The sequence below is a fragment of the Physeter macrocephalus genome, chromosome 7 (assembly GCF_002837175.3).
Source record: "Physeter macrocephalus isolate SW-GA chromosome 7, ASM283717v5, whole genome shotgun sequence".
NCBI lineage: Eukaryota > Metazoa > Chordata > Mammalia > Artiodactyla > Physeteridae > Physeter > Physeter macrocephalus.
The window spans coordinates 156,144,806-156,171,460 of record NC_041220.1 but is presented as its reverse complement, the minus strand read 5'-3'; the positions used below and the strand labels follow the sequence as shown (position 1 = coordinate 156,171,460).

The 26,655-nt window shown below is 43.6% G+C and overlaps 1 protein-coding gene and 1 long non-coding RNA gene across 2 annotated transcripts in view; both read right to left on the bottom strand.

Moving 5' to 3' along the window:
• The window catches only part of LOC112062071 (uncharacterized), a 70,358-nt gene extending 54,376 nt beyond the window's left edge, over positions 1-15,982 (bottom strand). The window contains exons 1-3 of the long non-coding RNA XR_002890526.3: positions 15,798-15,982; positions 11,169-11,243; positions 2,533-2,597 (exon numbers count right to left, since the gene is read on the bottom strand). This is a non-coding gene — a long non-coding RNA (uncharacterized lncRNA). The remainder of the gene's footprint in view (positions 1-2,532; positions 2,598-11,168; positions 11,244-15,797) is intronic.
• An 8,566-nt stretch (positions 15,983-24,548) lies between these two features.
• On the bottom strand, positions 24,549-26,409 carry TMSB4X (thymosin beta 4 X-linked). Its single transcript, XM_007121209.4, has 3 exons — positions 26,310-26,409; positions 25,143-25,256; positions 24,549-24,711 (listed from the first exon to the last, which is right to left on the bottom strand). Exons 2-3 carry the CDS (start codon positions 25,240-25,242, stop codon positions 24,677-24,679), a joined length of 135 nt encoding a protein of 44 aa, XP_007121271.1. The 5' UTR covers positions 25,243-25,256; positions 26,310-26,409; the 3' UTR covers positions 24,549-24,676.
• Between the last annotated feature and the right edge of the window lie 246 nt (positions 26,410-26,655).

Below are 26,655 nucleotides of genomic sequence, written 5' to 3'. Positions count from 1 at the left end.
CCAAAGAACAGACAGCAAACACAGACACTTTTTGCCTGCTATTTTTAAGCCTTTCTTAGCAAGTCCTTGGAAGAATGTATGAGCAGGCGTTCCTGCTCTGTCTGAAAAAAAAAAAAACCCACCAAAAAACAGCAGTGCAGAAGAGTACAAAAGGTTTCACTTCCTTTTTAATCTTTACTGAGCAGAAAAGAGCAGCTTGAAAATGGTGTCTCTGGGGAGGAGAGAGTCACTTCCCGGCGGCCTTTGTCAACAGAGACCCTGCCACGTGACCCATCTTCAGACAGTATAGAGAAGCACGGTTTATTATACCTTTCATGGAAACACCCAATTAAGTCATGTGGAGTGTTGACTTAGCATCCTTTCCTGAACATTCCAGGGACTCTGACAGCCAAATGGTGCAGCCTTGGGTAAAATGTACCTCTCTGTAAGGTTTTAAAATGCGTTCTAAGGAGTCCACCCACGGGCCAGCTGCTTAAATGGTTCCAAGAGTCCAGAAATATAAGACTAAAATTGCATCAGTACCGCGTGGATTATTCCTCTTAACAATAATGCTGCAGGTGGTACTAATTACATACCTATATCTATATCTATTTGGTCATTAAGAAAAATGCCACAAATGTCTAGAAGGAAAAGAAGGCACTCATAAAATAGTAGTCATCAAAGTTGAGAAGCTCATAACATAAGATATTCACTCTCACATTTTCTTAGTATAATTTGCAATACCCATTGGCAATATGAACCCCTAGTCACATCCACCGCGTCTCTGCTTCTGATAAATGCAATGGCTTCCTAGTTTTTAACGAGATAAATCCTAGGTGTAATGCTGAGCTTCAGATAATAATAATAAAGGTGTTTTATCCTGTTTTGTCACTGATTAAAAAGAAAGTGAGATGAGTTGAATGGTTAAAAATACAGCTGGGGATCACTGAATGAGAAACTCATGCTGGAGGAAATGTGTGGGTGAAACTGAACACTTGGTTCAGAGGTGAAAACTGCATCTGACTGGCTGCTTGCAATTTTGCCTTCCAGATGGCAGTTGGACGGGTTGTTTTTCCCTCCAAGAGACACGGAAGACATTGACAGAAAGCTGGCTTACTACTCCTACTAGAAGCCTTTGGTTTGGCTGTTGGTAAACTGGAAATCGAGTTAACCACATCTGCCGAATGACCAGTCAATTCAACCTCACTCTAGTTCTCTTGTGGAATTCGGCAACCCGTTGAATGGTTTTGACCAGCTTTTCCAGAAGATGAGTTAGGCGTATGGATGTCAATACAACTTTGAACAATGCTTGTCACTAGATTTCTGGTGTCTGGGATGGGACTGCAAATCTCTTATGGCCCAAGTCCCTCTGTGTTTCCTTTGTGTGTCTTTCAGTGTCTTACCCATAATAGATGCTTCCTAAGTGTGTGCTGAATGAATGAAATCTGCTCATGTCCCACCCATCCCACCCCTCCAAATACATACATATAAATAAGCAAATAAATCAAAGGGATAAACAATGAGTCCATGGAAAGCCCAGACACTTTGTGTCTACATAGACTTCCACACTGTCAAACACCTGGATGCTTGGAAACATCTGGATGGTTGCCTCCATTATTCTATGTTCCTCCAGTGATTTAATGATAAAAATAGATTATGTACAGAGATAGATTCTGAAGTAAGACAAGAAATGATCTACCAATCCTATAGTCCCTTTGTTCCTACGGCCTAAAATAATTCCTATTTTATGAAAAATTTAGCAAGATCTGGATCTGCTACTTAGGATGGTTTGCTAGTACTCGACAATGAGACTCAGAATGTTGCTGTATGTTGATGATGTCATTTCCCTCCCTCTCTCCCCCCTCTCTTTTCTATAAAATTTTAGACTAGTTAGCTCTTCGGTTCACTCTGATAGGAGCTCCGAGGATCCCAAAGCACCGGGCATGTCGAGAATTCCAGGATGGCTGAGTTACTGGACCTACAGCACAGCCCCGGCTCCCAGAAATCTTCCTTTCCCAGGCTCCCTAGGCACCACCCACAGCCATACCAGCCACTCTGCAGAGCGTTCCTCAGCCAGCAGGCCCTCTCCCTGTTACCAGACCAGAAGCCATTCTGGAGAATAAGGAGCCAATAGAAGGAGAAGACAAAAGCCCACACTGTGTAATTTCTGTCTGCCCACTGTTGTAAGCACGACGTAACGTGGGGTTGTGGATTTTCCACAGATCAGCAAGTCTGTAATCAAGGGAATCTCTTTGTCTTTACTTCCAAGGACACGAACAAATTTAGAGTGGTGTTTTTCTGGGGGGGTCATCTTGTTCGGGGGGGGGGGTTGTTTTTGTTTTCTCTCTCCTTCCCTTCAGAGAGGAAGGGCTTAACACAGGCCTTTAGCTTGTGACTAGGAGGTAGGTGAGAATTATCACTCAGTACAGAAACTACAGGTCCTGGGTTGGATATTTGTATTTCTCCATTTGCTACACAATACTTTATCAAGATCTTTGGCAAATGTTCTTTCACTCTGATTTTCTCTATTGGTTTCATATTAACAGACCTTACCTTAGATCGGGGAAGAAGGCAGGGGCCACGTGGACAGATTAAATGTTTGTCAGGTTCAAATAGTTCTGTGGGTAACAATAAAGAGAAAAAGATAATTTGGTTCAGCAGTGATTTGACTTCAAAAAGAAGATAATCACATCAATTAATCCACAGACAATTATTAAGCGTGTACTTCTGTCCAGATTTAAATTCAACCAATATTTATTCGGTGCAGACGCTTTCACAGACTTATCTCACTTTGTGTTCAAGCACCATTTACTGAACTAGCTTGCTCTCAGTAAGCCCTTTCTATTCTAAACCCAGGATTAATTTGCATTCCTAATTCCTTTCTCTTGTCTTGCTTGCTTGAAGATCCTGTGATGCACATTCTGGCAATGTCCAATATCATTTTTCCGTTGGATGAATAAAACGTCTGTATGTATAAAAATGACTATCTAATGAAAATATCTGACACCTATTCACCACTTGCTATTTGCCAGTCACAGTGCCAGACCCTTTGTAAGTATTATTTTATTGAATTCTGGCACCAGCCTGAAGTGGTAGGTGCTGGAACGCTAAAATGATGCTCGAATGATCTCCAATTTACAGTTGAGAGCACTGAGGCATGGAGAAGTTAGATTACTTGTACATTCACACAGCTAGTTAGTGGAAGAGGTAAGGTTCAGAGTTGGCTCCCTCTGATTCAGAGTCATGCTTCCCTTGCCTGGTGTGAGAGCCCAAATTCTAACATGGTATCTATGATCTCAGCCCCCTGGTGTTATGCCATGATTAGGTTATGTTATATGACAAAGGCAATGGATGTCACTCCCTTGATTGTGTGACATCATATGGCAAGGTGGAAGGGACTTTGCAAATGTAACTGAGGCCCCAAATCAGTGAACTCTAAGCAATCAAGAGTGATTATCCTGGGGGGGCCTGACTTAATCAGTTGGGCATCCTCTAAAAGAGGGCTTGGGCCTTCTCTGAGTCAGAGACTCTTTCCTGATGACCTTGAAGAAGCAAGCCACCATGCGTTTTATAGCTTCAAGGAAAAGAATTCTGCCCCCAAACTACTTGAACTTGGAAGGGGACACGAGCTTCCAGATGAGACCACAGCCCCAGCCGACACCTTGATTGCACCTTTGTGACATCCTGAGCCAAAGATCTAGCTAAAGCATTCCCAGACTCCTAATGGCTAAAAACTGTGAGATGATAAATGTGTTGCTTTAAGCCATTAAATTTGTTATACAACAGTCGAAAATTAAGCAAGAAACAAGTATGTGAACTATCTGATGACACAAATAAAACTATCAATAAAAAGTCTGGGGCTTCCCTGGCGGTCCAGTGGTTTGGACTCCACACTTCCACTGCAGGGGGCACAGGTTCAATCGCTGGTCGGGGAGCTAAGGTCCCCCATGCCACGCAGCAAGGCCCCCCCCCCAAAAAAAGTTTGATAACCTATAAGGGAAAAGAATCTAAAAAGAATATATATATACACACATATATGCATAACTGAATCACTTTGCTGTACACCTGAAACACAACATTGTAAATCAATTGTATTTCAATAAAAAATTTTTTTAAAGTTTGAGCTCACAAATATGTAAAGAATGTATTATGTATTTATAAATTATATACATGAGATTACCCCCAAATAAAACATTAGATAGCCACATACACACACAAACCAGAAATTACAAAGTATAACCATTGTTCTTAGCCACATCCGTCCTCCCCCGCTGACAAGGTTATAACAAGTACTGAAATTCTAATCTTCATTATCCCCTCACAAATGGACTAAAACCTGTCCAAAATAAAAGGAAGAGGCAGGCTTTTGAGAACCTGACTCTAGCACTTCTAGGGGGCCATTCATGGAAGGACACAGACTCAGCCTTTTCATGGGCTCCCGCCTCAAAGTATGTGTGCTTTGAGACCCTAAACATTCAGAGGTCACCCTGATCACTGCCTACACCGACCGAAGTCAGAGCTACGTGACCCTCATCCAGCAGTCAATCAGCAAGGGTTTGTGATGGCCTAGGGCTGCATGCCTCTGCTTTCGGGAAGGGAAGCACGCTATTCCAGAAAAAGCGCATTTTGGCAATAGATAAAATATGCCCTCGATCCTTGGGCTCTATTCTTCAAACATTCCCACTATGCAAAATTTAGATTTTTGATTTTTGTTTTCTACTTTCACCTCCAGATTTTAATTTCCCCCACTTATGCAAGATGCTTCGCTAGAAATTACATCACATGAGAAGTTTGGTTTACATCCCAGCCCAGTTCACTGCAGTGATTTTGCTACGTCTACCCACTTCATGCTGGGCCTCAGTTCTCTTTCCAAAAATAGCTTTGTCTGGAACAGGAAGCAGCAAACTTTTTCTGAAATGGGCCACACGGTAAATATTTTCTGTTTGGCAGGCCATATAGTCTCTGCCATTGAACATGAAAGCCAGAAGCAAGCTGCAAATGCATGAGGGTGCCAATCAAACTTGATTTATGAACACTGAAATGTGAATTTCATATAATTTTCACATGCCAAGAAATAGTATTCTTCTTTTGATTTGTTTTCCAGTCCTTTACAAATACAAACGCCAGCCTTAGCATTCAGGCTGTAGAAACACTGGTAGCTGGCCACATCTGGCCCTCAGGCCAGAGTTTGCTGACTCTGGTACGTAGAGAGAGATAGTATCAGAGTTAATGAATTAATCATTATAGAAGATTTTTCTCTTTTTGGAATGAAAATTTTACGGATGAAAAAGCAGCAGTACATAGATAGGTATTAAATTAGCGAAGATGTCCTTATAGTGGTCAGGTTTACAAATCAGGCCAGATCTTCAAAGAGGAGGCTGATTTTATTTTGCTAAGGGAACTTGTTGTGCCTTTCATTCATTCAAGAAACTCAGTCAACCGGGATGTACCTTGGGGTTCTTACAACTAAAGACCCAGGTAGTAGGTTAAAATTACCATGGAGTCCTTTGCACTATTTGACATACACACATCAGCATGTATGAAAAATGAACCAAGTGGGCTTCCCTGGTGGCGCAGGGGTTGCGCGTCCGCCTGCCGATGCAGGGGAGCCGGGTTCGCGCCCCGGTCTGGGAGGATCCCACGTGCCGCGGGGCTGCTGGGCCCGTGGGCCATGGCCGCTGAGCCTGCGCTCCGGAGCCTGCGCGCGCTCCGGAGCCTGCGCGCGCTCCGGAGCCTGCGCGCGCTCCGGAGCCTGCGCGCGCTCCGGAGCCTGCGCTCCGCAACGGGAGAGGCCGCAGCGGTGAGAGGCCCGCATACCACAAAAAAAAAAAAAAAAAATGAACCAAGTGATGGCAGAATCCTTAAATGTGATTGGTGGCAATCAGCCGAGATAATCAAACCGGAAGTGACTCAACCAAATCCAGATCTCTGCCACCTTCAGATAATCATGGGCAAAATTCAAATGTCCAAGTTTTCCTATGTCCTCATTCATCACATTGAGATATACACTTTTAGTCTCAGACACAGCTGACTGTAGTGCCATGCTGGCATTATGTTATAAAACAAACAAGTATAACTTTAAAGATGTAAAAGACTGGACTAGAGAGTTTGCATATTCTTAGAAAAAGCATCTCTTTAGCCAATGGGAAACATGGAGAGTGGAAATCCCATTTTCCAGAGTTCAAACTGTTAGGCACCGAATTACTATGTATATAAAATTTTGCCTTTTTACAAACCTCAAAAGGAAGAAGAAAGGAAAGAAAGAAGGCATGAAGGAAGGGAGGAAAAATATGAATCATTTTTCTAGAACTAGATAGAAAACTATTCTCATGATTTTCTGTTGTCCTGTTTGCATATCAGAGTTCTGCTGGACTACACCAATTTTATGCCACTGTATCCTCTACAGTGTAATATGTTGATGGATAATGAAAAATCAGGAGTATCCACTTGGACGGTCTGGCAAAACTCAGTTTAGAGTAAATATAAGCTCTCTGGAGATATCTACCATGAGAAGTGTTCTTTTTAAAGCTCATTGTTTGTTTTAATCCAATGGAAAAAAAAGATAAAAACTGAGGAATAAGATCTATAAAGAGAAAGCACAAATATTAAGACTGGCAAATGGAAAAAGGCAGTCAGGGGATGAACTGAAAGCCAGTTCAACTTTCAGACTGTCCTGGCAAAACTGTCATTAAAGTGAAGGATTAAGGCCCACCTGAGCACCATATCTTAGTTAAACTCAGTAAGTCTTAATGAAAAATCTACTAGTATATGTCCTTACAGTGTTTTCAAATACAGTTTTCTGTTTATATGACTATAGATACACACATATGAAAAATATAGAAAAGTACAAAGAAGAATATACAATTAATAACCGAATCCACCACCTATTACTAATGCCTTCTGGTTTTTAAGGAGAAGGGCTATTATTTTCATTATTGCAACAAAAATTTCAAACTTTTTGAACTATAACAATCAAATAAAATTAATAACCTAACATCTAACTATAGAACTATGGAAACTCTAATCTAGAAAAGTCATGACATGACCAAGACCACCCAGATTCTCATAAGGCCAATCAGGATACGAAATTAGTATTCTCTAACTTATAGCCTAGTTCTTAAAGGGCAAAATCTTTCAGGCAGTAATCCCAAGCAAGAACCAAAATTTGTCCTCAGCCCTGGAAGAGCTGTGATTTACAAAATACCAGCTTCTTTGTAAGATGAGACCTTGATGCCGAAAAGAATTAGTGTTCCTTAGGTTTTGTAGCTCTCTAATTAAAGAGGAGTTTTAGACTTACCCCCCAGAGGTTGTAATATTGTTACTTTAATTTATAGCTGTTCTTTAATTTTAATAGTCAAATGAAAGTTTTAATTATAGTCAAGCAGGTCTTCATATGGAAAGATAGCACTGCTGGCTCACCTTCAAGAGACCACGTGTTTTCAGTTATTTTCTGGGGATGGAGGTAACCACACTGAATATTTACCCATCCTGATTCAAACAGCGTACATTTGCCCAAGATCCCTCTAGACAAAGCTAGGACTGAGACCACATCTACAGAAATACACAGAATTAAGCTGCCATGTCAAATCAAGAGCCTTGATTTTAGCTGCTTTATATACCAAGCAGCCTGGCCTAAGCTGTTACAAACAGAACACTTCATTAGGTTAACAGATGGTCTGTGTACTAACAAGATATGAGGAGTACTGAACTATTAAAAGCAAATCTAGGGCTTCCCTGGTGGCATAGTGGTTAAGAATCTGCCTGCCAAGGCAGGGGACAAGGGTTTGAGCCCAGGAAGATCCCACATGCCGCGGAGAAACTAAGCCCGCGCGCCACAACTACTGAGCCTGCGCTCTAGAGCCCGCGAGCCACAACTACTGAGCCCACGGGCCGCATTTACCCGAAGCCCCGCACTCTAGAGCCCATGCTCGGCAACGAGAGAAGCCACCGCGATGAGAGAAGCCCGCGCACCGCAACGAAGAGTAGCCCCCGCTCGCCACAACTAGAGAAAGCCCGCGGGCAGCAACGAAGACCCAACACAGCCAAAAATAGTAAACAAATTTTTTAAAAAACTAGGTCGAATACTTGGTACCCAATTAAAAGATGTTATCTTTTGTCGTTTTTGTTCACTTTCTTTCAATAAACTTTATATTGTTTATCACATCTAAGAAACTAACAAGGCTACGTTACTGTTAACTAAACGCAAGACTTCATTCCAATTTCACCTGTGAGAATTTTTCCATTCAATGTCCTCTTTCTGTTTGAGAATTCAATCCAGGATTCCACATTGCGTTTAATCATCACGTCTTCTTAGTCTCCTCTGGGCTGACAGTTTCTGCATCTTTCCATATTTTTTCATGAACTTGACAACTTCCAGTAGTGTCAGCCAGGAATTTTATACAATGTCCCTTCATTTGGGTTTGCATGATGTTTTTCTCATTAGACTGGGGTTATGTTATGCATTTTGGGAAAGTGCCAAAGTTCCCTTCTCTGCATAACATGTCAGAAGGTACCTGATATCTACATGACATCACTGGCGATGTCACCCTTCATCACTTGGTTAAGGTGCTGTCTGCCAGGCTTCTCCACTATAATATTGCTGCTTTTCCCCTTCCCTGTCCATACTCTATTCTTTGGAAGGAGTCACTAAATCTAGCCCAGTGTGGGCGGGAGCTGGGGAGGGATTGATCTTGCCCTCTTGGATGGACAGTATCTAGATACATCACTTGGAATTATTCTGTAAGGAAGATGTGTCTCTTCTCCCCTACGATGTTATCTCTTCATGCCCAAAGCATGGTGACCAGGCAAATTTTCATTCAGAGAAAACTTCTTTTGAAACTCAGCAGTTCATTAGAGAGCCATTATAATGAAAGTCAATTATTGCCAGACACTGAATACTCTGTTTTTAGGAAAATTTCACCTCGCCATCTAGGAGAAATGAGACATTTCACTGTCTAATTAACAGTGAACTTGAGGTAGAATAAGAAACAAAAGAGTAGGGGAAAAAGGAGTGAAGAGGGTGGAAAGGAGAAGAAAAAGGGTCAGGCCAGCTGAAGTGCCCATCCACTGGTGTAATGAGTTATTCCCTGCCACATCTGCCCACTCAGCTGGAGGGAATTCCTCCCAGGTCACTAGCTGTTCAGGTCAACTTACCTAGAGACAGGTTTTTGCCTGGTTATTAGTCCACTAATCAATAGCCATTATGCCTTATGCATTGGATGCAAACGTATGCATCTCTGACTTGTAACAAAAACAGTTTTACTTGGGCGTCAGTCTAACACTATGGATAAACTCTACCTGAAATGATTAAGTGGTTTAAATAATTATAATCAACTACACGTATTACCATGGATGCACAATTTTAGCTTTGTTCACCAAGCCCTTTCATTGACTGGGAAAATGTTTTCTGATATATGACAGGTCAACGTCTTGGTTCTCTTGTCTAGATTCCTTTGTTTTCCTCTTTCTCATTTTGTTGTTTTTTGCTGTTCTCCCTTTCTTATGTATCTTTCCAGGGGATTTTACAGATTTTTTTTTTTTTTTGCGGTACGCGGGCCTCTCACTGCTGTGGCCTCTCCCGTTGCGGAGCACAGGCTCCGGACGCGCAGGCTCGGTGGCCATGGCTCACGGGCCCAGCCGCTCCGCGGTATGTGGGATCTTCCCGTACCGGGGCTCGAACCCGTGTCCCCTGCATCGGCAGGCAGATTCTCAACCACTGCGCCACCAGGGAAGCCCTACAGATTTCTTAATAGATTTTTCACCAGAGCTTTACTATCCTGGGGAATCTCTCTGCAAATCCTGTTTTCTTTTACCCCTCTGTACCCCCGTGGAAGACATGGGTCACTTGCCTTTAGAACTCTTCTGACTTCTGGCACCTGCAGAGTTACACACACACCCCCAGCCTCCACCCCCCTCCCCCGTGTAGGAAGTGGTTCTAGACTTCTCTTTTAAACTAGTAGGTGCCGTGGTCAGAGGAAATCCTGTCATCTGGTGAGGGAAAGACTAGTGACTTGGCTGCATCCCACCTGGTGAACCATCTGGCTGAAAAGGAAACAAATCAGCCTCTGGGAGGATGCCTGGTTTTGTCCCTTTAAAGCATCCCTACGTGGCCCACGTTATAGGATCCAAGGAGCCACAACACCCAACGTTTATGGTCAGCAATGTGATAATTATGAAGACTTTGATTCTATTAGATCAGAATACATCTCCATCCTCCCAACGTGGAAAGTGGCAAAGAAGTTGATTGACTATCCACAGTCAGGGCAAAGTAAGTAGCGAGAGAAACAAACAAGGAGATAGAGCAATGTAGAGGATGCAGAGATAAGCTGCTGCCAGTGGATGATATTCGCAATTGAAAGCAATGTTTTAATTAATGAACAAGTTGTGGATCTAGATGCCAAAGTACAGGAAGTGCAGACCACATGATGAGCTGCACCATTCAGTAAACAAATGCAGACTGTGAGAAACTTTACAAGTCAAATACCCCAGGCACTTCAACAAAAAAAAAATCGCAAGGAAAGGGAAGCGCCGGAGGGGGGACCTGCAGAGGAAAAGACACAAGTTTTAAAAAATGACTCAGACTCAATTTGCGTTAAGTTAGAGTACAGCACCTAGGGGTGCACACCCAAATGATAAAACCATAAGAACATGAAAGCAAATTATTAGTATAAATGTAGAGAAGGGGTTCGTTTGGGGGTGTTGAGACTGGAATGGAGCCCAGGTAGGCTCCTGGGGTAGGTGGCCAACTTCTATTTCTTGACCTGAGTTTCCATTAGAAGAGTTGGACGTTTGCCTCATAATAACGCATTAAACTATATGTTTGCGGGTTTTTGCTGTTTCCTTTTTTCAATTTTACTATAAAAGGTTAAAATGTCTCTAGTTACCAATAATTATAACTTGGGAGATTGCACATTTTAAAATCCCTCTGTCTGCCTTCTCTTGAATAATTGGAAGACTTGGCAACACTGGATCCGTGTTTCCTTATGGTAACTGGCTGGAGCTAAGAAGGGGCTGCTTCCTCTCTCGACAGAGCTTGACCTCTCCAGTTATTTATGTGACCTGTGCTGGGCACCTGTAAACACATGAATTTGTGACCCCTGGGGTGCGGAAAACTAGCTCTTTCCTACACCTTTCACTGGCAAGATTCCTGTATGTCGTGCATAAATTCAATAGAAAGCAATTCAACTCACATTTCTCAAGCACGTACTCCACAGAGCTCCATGCTAGGATCTCTTCTGTCCCTCTCCAGCCCAGGAGCCTCCAATCTGGGGGAGGGAAATCGAGATTTAGGTAATTACCCTACTCCAGAGAGGTGTAGACTCTAAGTCTTCATAGAAAGTACCAGCAGAATGCAGTGGGGATTGCAGGAAGACAGAATCAATCTGAGCGAGGATCTAGGGAGACTTCTTGGAGGATGTGAAAGGACTTGGGCCTTGGAAGATAACTGGGATGAGGCTGGGGCATGTAGGGAAGAAAGAGTTTGATGGAAGGGAAAATCTGAACCCAAGGACATGGCTGGAGGCTGTAGAGCAATGTTTGGATTAGATTCCCAGTGCTGGTGAGTGATGGATGTGACTGGTGAGTCACAAGATACAGATGACTTGTCAAGTTACTTGAATGATAATGATGCCATTGACCAAGTGGGGAGGACAAGTTTTGTAGACAGGATGACTTTAAGCAATGATCATGTGGAGATGTCTAGCCAGATGGAGCCCGAGAGAGAGTCAGATGGAATCCAAAGGAATCCTAGAGTCATCAGGTTAAGGACACTTACTAGGTAAAGCCATGGGGAAAGGAAGAGCATAGACAAGGAAGAGTGCAGATGAGGAAGAGTGTAAGGTCAAGGTTGGCTCCTTGCACAAACCAATATTTAAGGGAGAGAAGAAGAAGCATAGCCAGAGGAAAAAATGAGTGAAGAGAAGCAGGAGAATTTAGGACCAGGGGAGACACTGGAATGACCACCCAAATAGCGACACGTGGACGAGACATGAAATTTTCCAGGATGAGGGAGGACAGATCTTGTCTACTTGGCCATTTACATTTTAAAAAAGGGAAAGGCTATTTGGACATCCATGAGAAGTAGCCATTTATTTTTCCTAACTAAGCAATGTCATTTATTCTCATGCCGATTTTCTTTAAATTTAAAAATAACTGTGTTGACAGGTTTGTTGCATCTTTACATTTCCTAAGTTGATATTTTTGATTCATTTCAGTGAATCATCTTCTACATTCTATGTCAATAGAGGTGTAAAGCCCTCAAGAAGAGTTGAGAAGAGATGACCAGTAGCCATTGTTTTTATTTTTTTAATTGAAGTATAGTTGATTTACAATGTTGTATATGCCATCATTTTATAATATTTCCACCATAAAGATGGTACCTGTAACATAATCAACCTCGAGAGCATAGATTGTAGTAAAATGTAGTAAAATAATTAGGTAGTGATGAGTTATGAGTATCTATGACCTTTACTTTTAATATCATTTATTTTGTGTACGTTTATATCGTTTAATTTTTAATAGTGGCTGTGTTTAGCAAGCAGCTCTCAAGTTTCTAAAAGATTTTTAACATCTGGAACGGCTCACAAAAAACTGGTAACAGTAGCTACCTCCGGAACATGGGCTGGAGGTTAGGAGAACTTTTTCATTCACTCTATTCTATACTGTGTGATTTATTTTAAATAAACAGATGTGTATCATTCTATAATAATTTTTAAAGTTTAAGAATACCATATTAAATACCAGTTATGTAAAGAGAGGAGAGTTAAAAATATATATTTGCTTTCACGTATACATGGGAGCCTAAACAAGAAACTAGTAAAGAGAGCAAGGGAAACCCGTTGAAGGGGAATATACTTCTCATATTGTTTTAATATTTGAACCAGATAAATGTGTTCTGTGTTCAAACAATTTTAATAACTAAAAATACTTCTAGCAGTGGGGGAGGGATGGATTGGGAGTTTGGGATTAGCAGATGCAAACAATTACACAGAGAATGGATAAACAACAAGGACGAACTGTATAGCACAGAGAACTGTATTCAATATCCTGTGATAAACCATAATGGAAAAGAATAAGAAACAGAATGTATACATATGTATAACTGACTCACTTTGCTGTACAGCAGACATTAACACATTGTAAATCAACTATACTTCAATAAAATAAAATTTAAAAGTAAAAACTACAAATAAAAATACTTTTAAAAGGTCAACTTCTATCCCCCATGTCCCCAAAATGGGAGAAAATTTGTACTATTTATGATTACATACTGGAGACTCTGCCTCTCTTGAGGATACTTTCCCACTGAAATCAGAGACTTTTTCCTGGTTTCCATGACAAATATGTGGCCAGGGCATCTTGAAAATGAACCTGGGAGTGAGTCACTGTCCAGGTAGGCAGCTGCATCAGCACCGGCCTCAAGACTCAGATAGGTAGGGCGCCACCGTTATAAGCAAACAGCAGTATTCAGGTGAAGACCTTTTTTCCAGGTAGAAAGAGGAAGAGGGCCAGACATTCTTGAATCTCTATCCATCCAATATGCCTCTCACACTAGTGTTGGAAATGCGTGTTTGACTAATCAACAGGTGATGCTTGTTCAAGGCTTGCTGAAAGCCAAAATTCTGAAGCCACTTCCTGGTTCTCAAAGAGCAGAAACCTTCTTCCCGCGGTGCAGAAGCAGAAGTGACAGCGCTGAAGGCCGCGCCCAGTGATTCCAGGGGCGGGCAGTTTTCCTTTGTCATGCCAACGTCCGTTGTCCATCAGGAACCCGAAAGGCATCTGCCTCTCCCGTCCTTCTACAAGCCCTTGCTGGAGCCACTAATGATGAGCAATTTCTCTGCCAGTCATGGGAACTACATGAGATTTGCGGTTGATCAAAATTAATGTTAAAGATCTAGTTTGAATTGGATGGGAATGCGATTTACACATATGCCTCTGTGTGCTTTTGAAAAAGCACAGCTGTGACACGTGAGAGTGTTGATTGCAAACAAGCCCTAAGATGACTCTTAAAGATGAAATGACAGCACAGGCCTGCATCAGCCATATCTTTTTTTTTTTAACATTATTTTACTTTTCTAAATTAATTAATTTATTTATTTTTGGCCGCTCCTGCGGCACGTGGGCTCTTAGCTCCCCGACCAGGGATCAAATCCACGTCCTCTGCATTGGAATCGCGGAGTCCCAGCCACTGGACCGCCAGGGAAGTCCAACCGTATCTTTTAGTCTTTTTTTTTTTTTAATTTTTATTTTAAGGCGTTCCCTGATGGTCTAGTGGTTAGGATTCGGTGCTTTCACCGCAGAGGCCTGGGTTCAATCCCTGGTCGGGGAACTGAGATTCCACAAGCCGCGCGGTGCAGCCCCCCCAAAAATTTTCTAAAATATCTCATTGGAGTATAGCTGATTTACATGCATCAGCCGTATGTTGACAGGGCCTTTGACAAGATTCCCCATAACATGGCATCTCGACAATGTTGAGTCTCGTCAAGCAGAGCAAGCCCACAGGCCTACATAAAAATAAGTTGCTTTTATTTTCCATATTGTTGGCATATAAGTTTCGAAATGGCATTCATTGGTTTCGACGTCTAAGGTGGAACACGAAAAACTCATGTTCACGTTAGAAGGAATGACAGAGTTAGAAATTCGCCTTTTTGCTGACATCATAGATAGCATTGATTCAGACAAGCATCACCCATAAATGCTGAAACTACGTGTTCAAAGTTTGATGAGATACGGGAGACCTGAGTCTCAAAGTATCTCCCCACAGGTTATTCATGACAAAGGGAAAACGCTAGCTTCACAGTAGAGAAAACTGGTGGCAACCCTGGAAACAAGCGGTCCTCCTCACCATCAGCGATGGCACAACTGGACATCACGTGCCTCTTCTGTGAAAAACCGAGAAGGACACGACATCCCTCACGGGGCGCTCCTACCAAAATGATCTGATTCTACCCGTGAAAAAACAGGAGGCAAACCCAACTGAGAGAAAGTTGACAAACCAGCTGGTCTGTATTCTCCCGAAATGTGAGAGACAAAGAACAGCTGAAGGATGGTTTCAGATTAAAGAGGCACAAAAAACTAAACGCCTCTCGTGAGCCTGCATTGGATCCCGGTGAGGAGGAAGAAAAAGGCTGTCAAAGACATTAATGGAGCAACTGGCAAAATTCAAATCTGGACTTTAGCTTCGATTATAATAGCGCTACACTGGATGGTCCATTTCCTGAATTCAATCTTGGTACTGTGGTTCTGTAGGAGAACGTCCTTATTATAAAAGCCACCATCTATTGAACACCTTTAACGTACGAGGTGCACGTATTTCTTGCAGCCCTCAGGAGAAGCCCACACGTTGGGACCATTCCCCTTCCCCACTTTGCAGGGGAGAAAAGCGAAGCTCAGAGCAGTTATGAAGCATATGCAAGGCTGCACAGCTAATAGGGAGCTGACCAGGAACAAGAGACAAGTTCAGTGGTGACGGCATGGAAAAGTGTATCTTGTGTCAATTAGCACCTGGGAGCCTGGACAAAGGAATGGAAAACAGAGGCTCCTGGAGGAGCGTCAGGACTGGGGTGTCCAGGGCCACTTGGGAAGGGCCTGGGGAGGTGAGGGTTTTCAATCAATGCCAAGTGATTGACTAGGAGTGGGGGCCAGACTGAGAAAAGACAGGAAACGAGGCCAGGAGGAGGCAGGAGGCTGGGGGATGGATGTCTTGATAAATGCGCCTCTGACTCACACCGAGAAAACATCTTACATCACAGGCCGGTTAAACACACATACACACTCTCACATAAAGAACTGAAACAAAGTTTGATTAAACAATAACCTACCTTTACCATGCAGGAGAGCCTCGTCCTTCCCGTTCTGTTCTTCTTTAGTGATTTGTTTTGGCTTGTTCATTTTTTTTGCTTTGCTTTGTCTTTCATGCTGGCAAGAATCAGCTAAACTGATTTCCTGAAACTGGAAGGGGACGGGGCAGCTGTGGTTTGAAAACCAGGCTCTAGGCTGTGGCCCAAGCTTGCGGGGGGCGCTGGACTGGGGGAGACAAGGTTAGAATGACAGTGAGCTCTCTAGTTTGGAGACCTCCCTTTCGGCTTTCTTTCCTCAGCTAAGCCTAAGCCCCTCACAGCTCTGTTTGCCTGGTCCTCTGATCCAAAACCTTAACCACGCCTGCACCCTAATGAAGCCCTAATTGGAAACACCTGTAGTACCAAGCATGGCAGCAGGGGCCCAAGTCACAGCTGGCCCTGGTCAAGCCAAATATCTGAGAAATTCTAAACATACATAGACATCAACATACATAGGCGTCAGCTTCCAGGAGAAGAGGAAAGATAATACATCATAGCTGTTTCAAGGGGATACGGTCAAAAGTGTTGCCTTCCTTGGGGCAGGCAGTCCTTAATGTGTGGGTTAGCGTCAATTGACCTCACCTCTTTCTTTCTTTCTTTCTTTCTTTTTTTTTTTTTTTTTTTTTCCTTTTGCGGTACGCGGGCCTCCCTCTGTCGGGGCCCCTCCCGCTGCGGAGCACAGGCTCCGGACGCGCAGGCTCAGCGGCCACGGCTCACGGGCCCAGCCGCTCCGCGGCACGCGGGATCTTCCCGGACCGGGGCACGAACCCGCGTCCCCTGCATCGGCAGGCGGCCTCCCAACCACTGCGCCACCAGGGAAGACCGACCTCGCCTCTTTCTAATCTGACGAATTACTTCTTTGCTACTTGGGTTGAGGACCTAAACAGATGGACTTTTTCGTATCCATCTCTCCTGATGGGAAACTTCATAACCTATTTCAGAAAAGCAGGCCTGAGTAGATGAAGGTTCAAAACACTAGTTGCCGATATGTTTGTTCTTGGTACATGTATGTATTCATCCATCTCTGTGATAACATGGGGCTTTTCAAGAGAAAGTCAGTGGAATCTTTGAGGAATACTTTAGGCATATCTGTTTGGCTTCAAGAATTTATGTTGGGATATAAGAACTCAGTGCTTTTGTCTTCCTAGCTCAAGTTAAACAATAATTTTTGAAATGACAACGTCAGGGTTATATATTACAATCCTTTCTTCAAATAACCCAGTTTACATTCTTTTTACTTTGTTGTTTTCTTTTTAATTTTCATGACTGGCCTCTCCAATTACTTCTACTACTATATTTACTTATTTTCCCAGATGGTATTTTGCATTTGCCTGGTGGTCATTTCCAATTACTGTAGCAGAACAATTGTTTTCTCCTATGACCACCTGTGTTCCTCATCTCTGTCATCATAGTAAACATACAACCAATCCCAAACCTTTGATGTTCCTTCCGTTCCATTCCCCTTGGTCCCCACTCACTCACAGCTCCTAGAAGTGTTTTCTTAGGACTCCTTATATCATGGAGTAACTTTCTGATGAATATGAAAAAACTGCAATTATCCTCTCTCCTCCCACAAACCCACTTCTTCAGCAAAATGTCTCTGCCCACAGAGCTGATCACCAGTTTACCACTTCAACCATTGTGGTGTAACTAGATCTATGGGTCATGATTCCTAGTGGGTTAGATGGTGGCCCCCCCAAGAGCTCTATCCACGTCAAATACCTGGAACTTGTGAATATTGACTTATTTGGAAAAGGAGTTTTTGCAGATTTAAGGATCTTGTGATGAGACCATCCTGGATTGCCTGGGTGGGCCCTAAATCCAATGGCAAGTGTCCTTAGAAGAGAAAAGAAGAGGAGAAGACACGGAGAAACTCATACATGATTGAAGACTAGCTTTTTTTTTTTAAAATGACTTCACTTTTATATCTTTTTTTTTTCATTTTCTTTTTCATTTTTTTTAACATCTTTATTGGAGTATAACTGTTTTACAATAGTGTGTTAGTTTCTCCTTTACAACAAAGTGAATCAGTTATACATATACATATGTTCCCATATCTCTTCCCTCTTGTGTCTCCCTCCCTCCCCCCCTCCCTATCCCACCCCTCTCATGGTCACAAAGCACAGAGGTGATCTCCCTGTGCTATGCGGCAGCTTCCCACTAGCTATCTAATTTACATTTGGTAGTGCATATATGTCCCTGCCACTCTCTCACTTCGGAAGACTAGCTTTTAAAGTACAGACTCTAGGATAAGGCACTGCAAACCTCAGAGATCCCACCAGAAAAAAAAAAAAAAAAAAAAAGTCATTTTAACTATTTCAAATATATTAACCCTCTGTCCACACCAGTATAAAAATTGGAAGCAAATCAACATGAAAAGTGTTTCCAATATGGAGGTGTGACAGCCTGTCTTGTTGAAATGTAGACTAGGAAATACCAATAGAAGTCTGATTTATTACCTTCTCGTACTCAGTTAATGTCACATTGATAATCTGCTCTGTCCATGACAAGTATGGGTAGCCACTTCTTTGCCCTACCCTCCATGTAGCTTCATTCTGAACAGGAAGAATCTACAAACTGTCTTAAGTGCGCTAAAGGATTTTACTTCTGATGGCTCCTAGTTGCCAAAGGGCAGTTAATAAACTCCTTAGCCAAGCAGGAGGGCCCTTTACAATCTGCTTGCTGTGGATCTCCCAGCCCAAAGTACTACCTGGCAAACATGGAGCTCGGTGAATTTTGGGGGTAAACAAACCGATCTATGGCTCATGCTGTATATGGCTGTTCGCTCACACGGGTCTGCCTCTCCCATCAGGCCCGGCTCTGATTCAGATTCCTATCCCCAGCAGCTAGGAAAGAGCTGGGTACACAGGAGGTGCTCAATACATGTTTGCTGAATAAATAAAGAATGATTTTTTTCCACTCTCCATGCAAGCCATGACATTAGGTTGAAATAAATGGATGACAGTCGCTATATATAATATTATGTATATATAAATAGTATATATATTTAATCTTATGAAATATTTTTGTTTCTAGATTGGGAAAACACTATCACAAAGTCTCTGTGTAGCCAAAGGGTATCCAAAGGGTATCAGCCACTTACAGAGCTCAGCATGGTAATGAGGAAAGGCATAATTTCCTGTGGCTTGACAATAATGGGACAGGAATAGCTCCAACTGCTTTGAATAGATCATGAACTGTAACTTGTCCCTCTCTGTTGAGGCTCAAAGCTCTGGAGTCCTACTAAACAGAAGTGACCCAGCCGTCCGTCAGCCAGGTGCTAGGCTTACAGATATCCTCACGTGGTCGCCATTTTGCTACATTCTCTGAGGCTTTCAAAATTTGAATGACTGTTTTTGCCCCTGACAATCTTAGTCAAATTGGAGAAAGAAGGTTGACAGAGGAAGGGTAAGGATTTAGCAATAAGAAATGTTTCTCTGGGGGCTTCCCTGGTGGCACAGTGGTTGAGAGTCCGCCTGCCGATGCAGGGGACGCGGGTTCGCGCCCCGGTCCGGGAAGATCCCACGTGCCGCGGAGCGGCCGGGCCCGTGAGCCGTGGCCGCTGAGCCTGCGCGTCCGGAGCCTGTGCTCCGCAACGGGAGAGGCCACAACAGTTGACAGGCCCGCCCTAGAGGTGATCATACTAAATGAGGTGAGTCAGAAAGAGAAAGACAAACACCATAGGATGTCACTTATATGTGAAATCTAAAGTAGGATACAAATGAACCTATCTATGAAATAGAAACAGACTCACAGACATAGAGAACAGACTTGTGGTGGCCAAGGGGGAGGAGGGGAGGGAGGGATGGAGTGAGAGTTTGGGATTAGCTAATGCAAACTATTATATATCAAATGGATAAACAACAAGGTCCTACTGTATAGCACACGGAACTATATTCAATAGCCTGTGATAAACCATAATGGGAAAGAATACGAAAAAGAATGTATATATATATGTATATATAACTGAATCGCTTTGCTGTACATCTGAAACTAACACAACATTGTAAATCAACTATACTGCAATAAAATAAAGTTCAAAAAAAAGAGAAGTGTTTCTCTGGAAATTCAGCATCTAAATGATAAAATCCTAGAAAAAGATAGATTTTAAAATAATACCCAGTCAGTCCATTCCTAAGTCTTGGGCATTCCTCATAAAGGACTGTCAAAAGATAAGAGGCAGGGGTTATTATGCCCAATCTTTCTATGCTGATAAAATTTTTGATTGCGATGCAAAGAATCAGGTGGTTTCCATCAAATGTCACTCACCGTTGAGCTTTCGAAGACATTTGAATGGAATCATTATAGAGACATTTGGAAAAAAGTCCACACCAAAGCAGAGATCTTCACATTCATTTGAAAATACAAAGCCCTTAGGATCGACATTCACCCTAAAAATGGAAAAGAATAACTTCTTAGCATTTTCCACTCAAGTTTAGATGAAAAGGGCATCTTGACCAAGGGAAGACACGCAAGGGCAGGGACTACATTTTATTTACGACTCTCTCTGTGGCAAATAAAATACCTGGCGGGGCTTCCCTGGTGGCGCAGTGGTTGCGCGTCCGCCTGCCGATGCAGGGGAACCGGGTTCGCGCCCCGGTCTGGGAGGATCCCACATGCGGCGGAGCGGCTGGGCCCGTGAGCCATGGCCGCTGGGCTTGTGCGTCCGGAGCCTGTGCTCCGCAACGGGAGAGGCCACAACAGAGGGAGGCCCGCAAACCACAAAAAAAAAAAAAAAAAAAAAAAAAAAAAATACCTGGCAAGGGGCTTCCCTGGTGGCGCAGTGGTTGAGAGTCCGCCTACCGATGCAGGGGACACGGGTTCGCGCCCCGGTCCGGGAAGATCCCACATGCCGCGGAGCGGCTGGGCCCGTGAGCCGTGGCCGCTGAGCCTGCGCGTCCGGAGCCTGTGCTCCGCAACGGGAGAGGCCACAACAGTGAGAGGCCCGCGAACCGCAAAACAAAACAAAACAAAACAAAAAAACCTGGCATGTACCGGGCAGGCAATAAACACCCGTGGAGTGAACGAATGACCCAGTGCTCTGGCTTATTAATAGGTAGTTGATTATAAGCGTTGATTCAAAATCAGCACATCAAGGATGGTGGCAAATTAGCATTCAAAGCTCTTTAAATATATCTGTAAAAGAATTCTTAAATTTCACAAATGGGGATTCCACATTACCTGTGAATTTCCTTTCATTATATTTAGGTGGGTATTAGCAATAAGTATGGAGAAGAATGTCCCTGTATAGTCTCCTTGGTTAAAAGAGATATATATATTAAATATATATATTTTAAAAATTGTGCTATCGAGCATGATATTCACATACTCAAAAGTATGTTCAAATGAGGTCCCCATCAGTTAAGAGGGGAAGAGGGTCTGTTGAAGCCCTAATATTTGTCCACTACTATGCAAGGCATACTATTGGATGTAGAAGAAAATATACACAAATGTGAACATAGACTGCAGGGACCCTGCCCACAGAAGCCCCAGAAGCTAGGAGCTGGGCTGGTACCAGCACGAGAATATGATCAGAAAGATCAAAAACTATACAAGTATCCAAGAAAAAAATAAGCCAGGTAAATATAGGTCTTAGAAACGTATCTTCTTCTTAGCTTATTTCATGGTACATCTGTGTCTTAAATTTCTAATTTAGGCCCTTCTCCTTACATGCAAATAAAATATAGTTGAACTTCAAATTGATGTGTTTCATTCTCTTAGATTGGTGTGTAAGCCACTCTCAAAAAGTGTGAAGCGCTTTCAATGCTATGAAACAATGTTTTCAGTTTGCATTATTGAACTAAAAAAAGGCTCAAGATTTTTTTTTATTTGGCCATAATGTTGTTTCTAAAATGTGCTGTTCTTTCTAGTAAGCACAAAATTGGCCCCATATGTTTAGAAAGAATACAAAATTATTTCATTTTGGTGTCTTGAGGTGTTAAGATGCTTCTTTAGGGAAACAGAGATCTTCCCGGTGCATTTCAAGGAGATATTATCTAACTCACAGGACTGTGGGAGGGGGTGCAATGATTATCAGGGGTGGAAGAGACACTGCACAGGGGAGGGTTTGTTAAGACTTTTCGCATGCCTCCCCCCAGCTCCCCCGTATACACAATCCTCAGAGATACAGCCCCAAAGCTATGCTGCTCTCCTGGAAGAATAAAGTAGCTTGAAAATTCCATCCATCGGAAGACTGAAAAGTGTGGCTGTGATGGCTGAGGAATTTGTGAGGTCTAGAAATGAAAAGACTGTCCCAAACAAGCCTCTTTTACTTCCTCCCTTTTTGCTTTATTCTTCCTGCTCAATTCAAAGTTTGCTTAAGTCCCAGCCCAGACCGGACTGTATGACCTTCGGCTTGTACATAAGCTCCCTTGGCCTGTTTCCTCCTGGGGGTTTGCGGGGGGAAGAGGGTCGAAGATGCGGTGGCTAGAGTCTCCTGCAATTGGAAAGATCCCTCATTCTAACGGTGACCCTCAGGTCCCCTTCGTGTTTGTGAAAAACATTATCCAGCCCCAGCCATCTGGGAAGACCCTCTCTTAGGAAGAAAAAAGAACTCTCTTCCCCCATCAAAAAAAAAAAAAAAAAAAAAAAAAAAAAGCAGCCTCTCCTCCCCACTCCCCACCCGTCTCCACGTGCAGCAGCAAAGTGTACAGTCTGATACACGCAAAAGCTTGTCAATTTCCCCATACCACACACCAAGCAGCCAATCCTTACCAATTTTTTTTTTACCTTTTTTTTTGGTGGGGGGGCTACGTTTGAGCTTTGTCCTCCCAGGAGAGAAAGGTCTTCTCTCCCATCACTTGATTTCATGATTCACCCCTTTCCCCTTAATGCTCATTTTTATTTAAAAACTGGGGAACACTTGAGTTGTGTGCAATCCTTACAATCTGATTTCATCTCGGCATTGTTTGAAAAACGCAGAGCAAACAGCTACGTGGGCTTGGTTTATCCTTTGTGCCACGGACATTTTCATTTTGCCCACACCCTTCCTTACAGGCAGGAAGAGAAAATGCAGGGCTGGAGGGCCAGGCTCCATTTTGAGAAGGCGCCCAGACCTGTGTGCTCACTGCTCTTTTCTCGATGGATCCAGCAGGCTGAGGCCTCTCAGGTTTGGTCCCTTCCCTTGCAATGCAGACAGTCTTCTAGGTGATGGTCTGGTTGATTATCTAAACCACAGATAAATGATCTCCAGTGCATTTCTCAATATAAGTGTCAAGCCAAGGAAATAAAATCAACGGGCTTAATAATCAGCAATTTGCCCTCCACCCCCTCTCCTTAAAAATGGGTATTTTTGCAAGTCGGTTGTGGGGGGGGGGGGCAGCAAGTTGTTTAACATCTTGGACATTTGCATTGTAAATCTTAGCTAGCTTTGCTATTAGATCAACTATCACTAAACGCTGCTTCCACTTAATAAAATTAACTTATGCTTGAAAACTCTGCACCCTTCCTTATATAAGGGAGAATCCATTAAAGACGTTTGTTAAGACTTTTTACTTAAAAAACCTCGTACCCTTTCCCTCTTTCTGCACATTAAAGGCCCCCCAAACAAGGGCTTGGCTTTTACCCATCAGCTAAAATAGGTATTTCAAACGATTGAGAAGTTATCAAGGACTCCACAAAGGTAAGGTCTGGAGGGGAGCCAATTAAATCCTATCAGATTTAAACAGCACAAATTCCATCCTTGTTCAGCTGGTGTCCTTTAAATCCAAAGACATTTTTCATTATCCAAAAATTGAGAATTAAGTCATATTCATTAACCATTAAGTGCACTTATAAAAGCAATTTTAAATACTGAATTTGAATTGGAACCAGCCGTTAGACCAAGAAGTACGTATCTTAAATCCTTTTACAAAGCAGCTGTTAAAAATGTCATTTTTTCCTTATCTGACAGGACTGATAATTGTCTAAATAACTCAAGTTTGACACCTGAAACAGTGTGCTGTGAGTTACATACACCACCACCTTCATTTTCTTGATCAGATGCAATAAATTCAGTGTCGGCTTAACAAACAACAAACCCTTGAACAGTTAACCACTGCAAATATGTTTCTATTAAAGTTTTCGTTCAACGCTAGATACTAGGAATTCAATGAGCCTAAGAAAATGATCTAATTACCTAGTGTAGACGAGGTATTTCACGTACCTGGATGAAACCCATTTCTGTGTCGTTTTACCCAAATGACCAGATAGATGTTTGTCATCTATGGCTCCCCAGGGAACCCACCTTTGACCCTCTTGCAAAGGTTTCATCTGAATAAGCCGCTCCTTTCAGAGACCATACCGTCACACCAGCCGGGTTTTAAAACTTTTTATTTGCATATTAAAAAAATTGTGCATTCCAATAATTAAAGTCATTTGAACAACAACAACAACAAAAAAATGGCACTCTGATTAAACTGCATTTTACAGCCCGCAGGACACCTTGGACCACCTTGCTCTTTAGATTTCCCCGTCGTCCCACCCAGCCTCCTCCTTCACCAACATGCAAGTTCTTTTCCTTCCCTGCCAGCCAGACAGGCGGGTGGACGGGAGAGGCAGGCGCGGCCTTGGTTGTCAGTAGTTCTCCATTCTTTGGTGTGAAAAGGGGCGGCACAGTCATTTAATCCCCGTCGTCCCACCCAGCCTCCTCCTTCACCAACATGCAAGTTCTTTTCCTTCCCTGCCAGCCAGACCGGCGGATGGGAGGCAGGCGCGGCCTTCGTTGTCAGTAGTTCTCCATTCTTTGATGTGAAAAGGGGCAGCACAGTCATTTAAACTCGATTCAACCTCTTTGCATCTTACAAAGTTAAACAGCTAAAAGAAGTAAAATAAGAAGGCAATGCTCGTGGAATGTACAGTGCATATTGGCGGCGCACGCCTCATTACGACTCGCCTGCTTGCTTCTCCTGTTCAATCGCTGCGACCGGAAAAGAAAAAGACAAAAAGAAAAAAGATGGAGGGGGCTGGAGATGCGAATTCAGTATAGTCGAGCATAGGATTTCAGTACTTTAAAGACATCTCTCCTCATCAGACATATTTCTACGAGCACAAATAGGCATTCCATCATGAAATGTTTATGTTAAATACAACATTTAAACACAGAAAAAGATACATGCATTTGCATATTAATATGGTATATTAAACATTCACTTATTTAAAGCCCTGTGTTTGTTGGCTGCAAGTCAATTAACCTTTCCATGCCGCTTGCATCAAAAAACTCTCAGCTCCTCCCCCGCACTCCCTGCACCCACCCCAATTCTTCTCCCAGCCCCTCCCCATCCTCTCCTACCCACCCCGCCACTCCCGCTCGGCCTTTTCTAAAGAAGGGGGGGTGGGAGGGAAGCTTACTTTCTTGTGAAGGCAGTGGATTTTTCTCTCTCGTTTCTGTTTTCTTCAGTTTCGACTTATCGAATTTCTCAATCTCAGCCATATCGGGTTTGTCAGACATGGCTGCAGAGGAAGCTGCAGGTACAAAGCCAAGAGGGAGATCGAGGTCGGGCCACCTACCCTCGTCTCCCCCGACTCAGAAACGCGCCTCTGCCCTCCTGTCTCCTGCCTGAAAACCCTCTTTGCCTCCTCTTCCGCTTTCATTCAGGGCTAAAGATCATCCTCTTTCTACAGGAGAAAAAGAGAGCCCCCCCCCCCGCCGCCTTTAGTATTTCAAAGCGCAGGGGGTCAAATTGGTAACATGGCCCACACTAGGAGGCCGAATCTTTCGGAACAATTAACCACTGTGGATTAATTACTTGCAGCGTTTCAACATTAGATAAAAGTGAAACCATTTCAAGTTTAAGGAGAAGAAAATCCACTTAGGTTTCTTAAAATGAAACCAAGGCTGCACAAAATGTTTCCGTTTTCTATGCGTGGCCTCTCCCCCAAAGACGCGAGCCGCCCTGCTTTCTTCTCTGCTCACAAAGGCGGCAGCTGCTGCCGGGCGCCACCGACCACCGCCCTACCCGCTTCCTTCCTTTCTCTCAACAATGCAGCCAGCCGCACACAAAGCTGCCCCCCACACCCTCTAGATCAACCCTGATCTGTACTCGGGAGCAATTCCGCAGCTCTGCACACACCTCCCTGCAAGGACGTTTTAAACATTTCATAATATAGCCCAGCCGCCTTAAACCTGAACAGATACAGCCCACGAAGCCATCGGAGACGAGAGAAAAAATGTGACTGTGAAGGCTTGGGTGGGTGTGAGCTGGAACAAAGGATCTTTCTGTTCCTGATTCATCATCGCCTAAGAGGCGATGCAGAATGGTTTTTTTTTGGGGGGGGGGGGAGAAAGGGAAAAAATGTTCCCTTCGAAGCTGCCATAGCAAAACGCGAAATTTTTAAATATTAAAAAAAAAATCATCAAGTTCCCGACCCCGTTACCCAGCACCTGGAAGGGTCCAGCACCCCCAAGCTCCCCAGGGGCAGCCTTTCCCGGGAGGACCGCTCGCACTCGGCTTCAGGGATGCGGGCGCGGGGCGGGAAGGAGAGCAAAGGGCAGGAGGCAGGGGCCCCGGGGCTCACCCGAGCGAGTTACGAGCGAACGAAGTACGGTCTTTCGCAGTGGTCGCCGCCGCCGAGTGCCAGGCAGGGCCCGGCGGGCGCCGCTATATGCGCGCTCCTATGTAAATGAGGTGACGTCACCGCCGGCGCGCTTAACTCCTTCGCGCCGCGTCTCCGGAACGGCGTCCGGGGCCTGCCTGGCGTTGGGGGCCCACACCCCGCGTCCACCCACGCACCTAACCGCAGCGAGGGCGGAAAAATAAAACGCGCAAAGCCCACCCTGCAACACTTCCTTCTTATGAAGGAAGTGCATTCCCCCAGCCCTTTTATGTCTGTTCTGTCATCCTGGATTTTTGCAGCAGCCGTG

What these genes read in the sequence shown, in the direction of transcription:
- TMSB4X (XM_007121209.4), bottom strand. Translation starts at nt 25,242, where the DNA reads ATGTCTGACAAACCCGATATGGCTGAGATTGAGAAATTCGATAAGTCG. An exon ending in TCCACTGCCTTCACAAGAAA is followed by an intron (nt 24,712 to 25,142) that starts GTAAGCTTCCCT and finishes TTCCGGTCGCAG; the next exon opens with CGATTGAACAGGAGAAGCAA.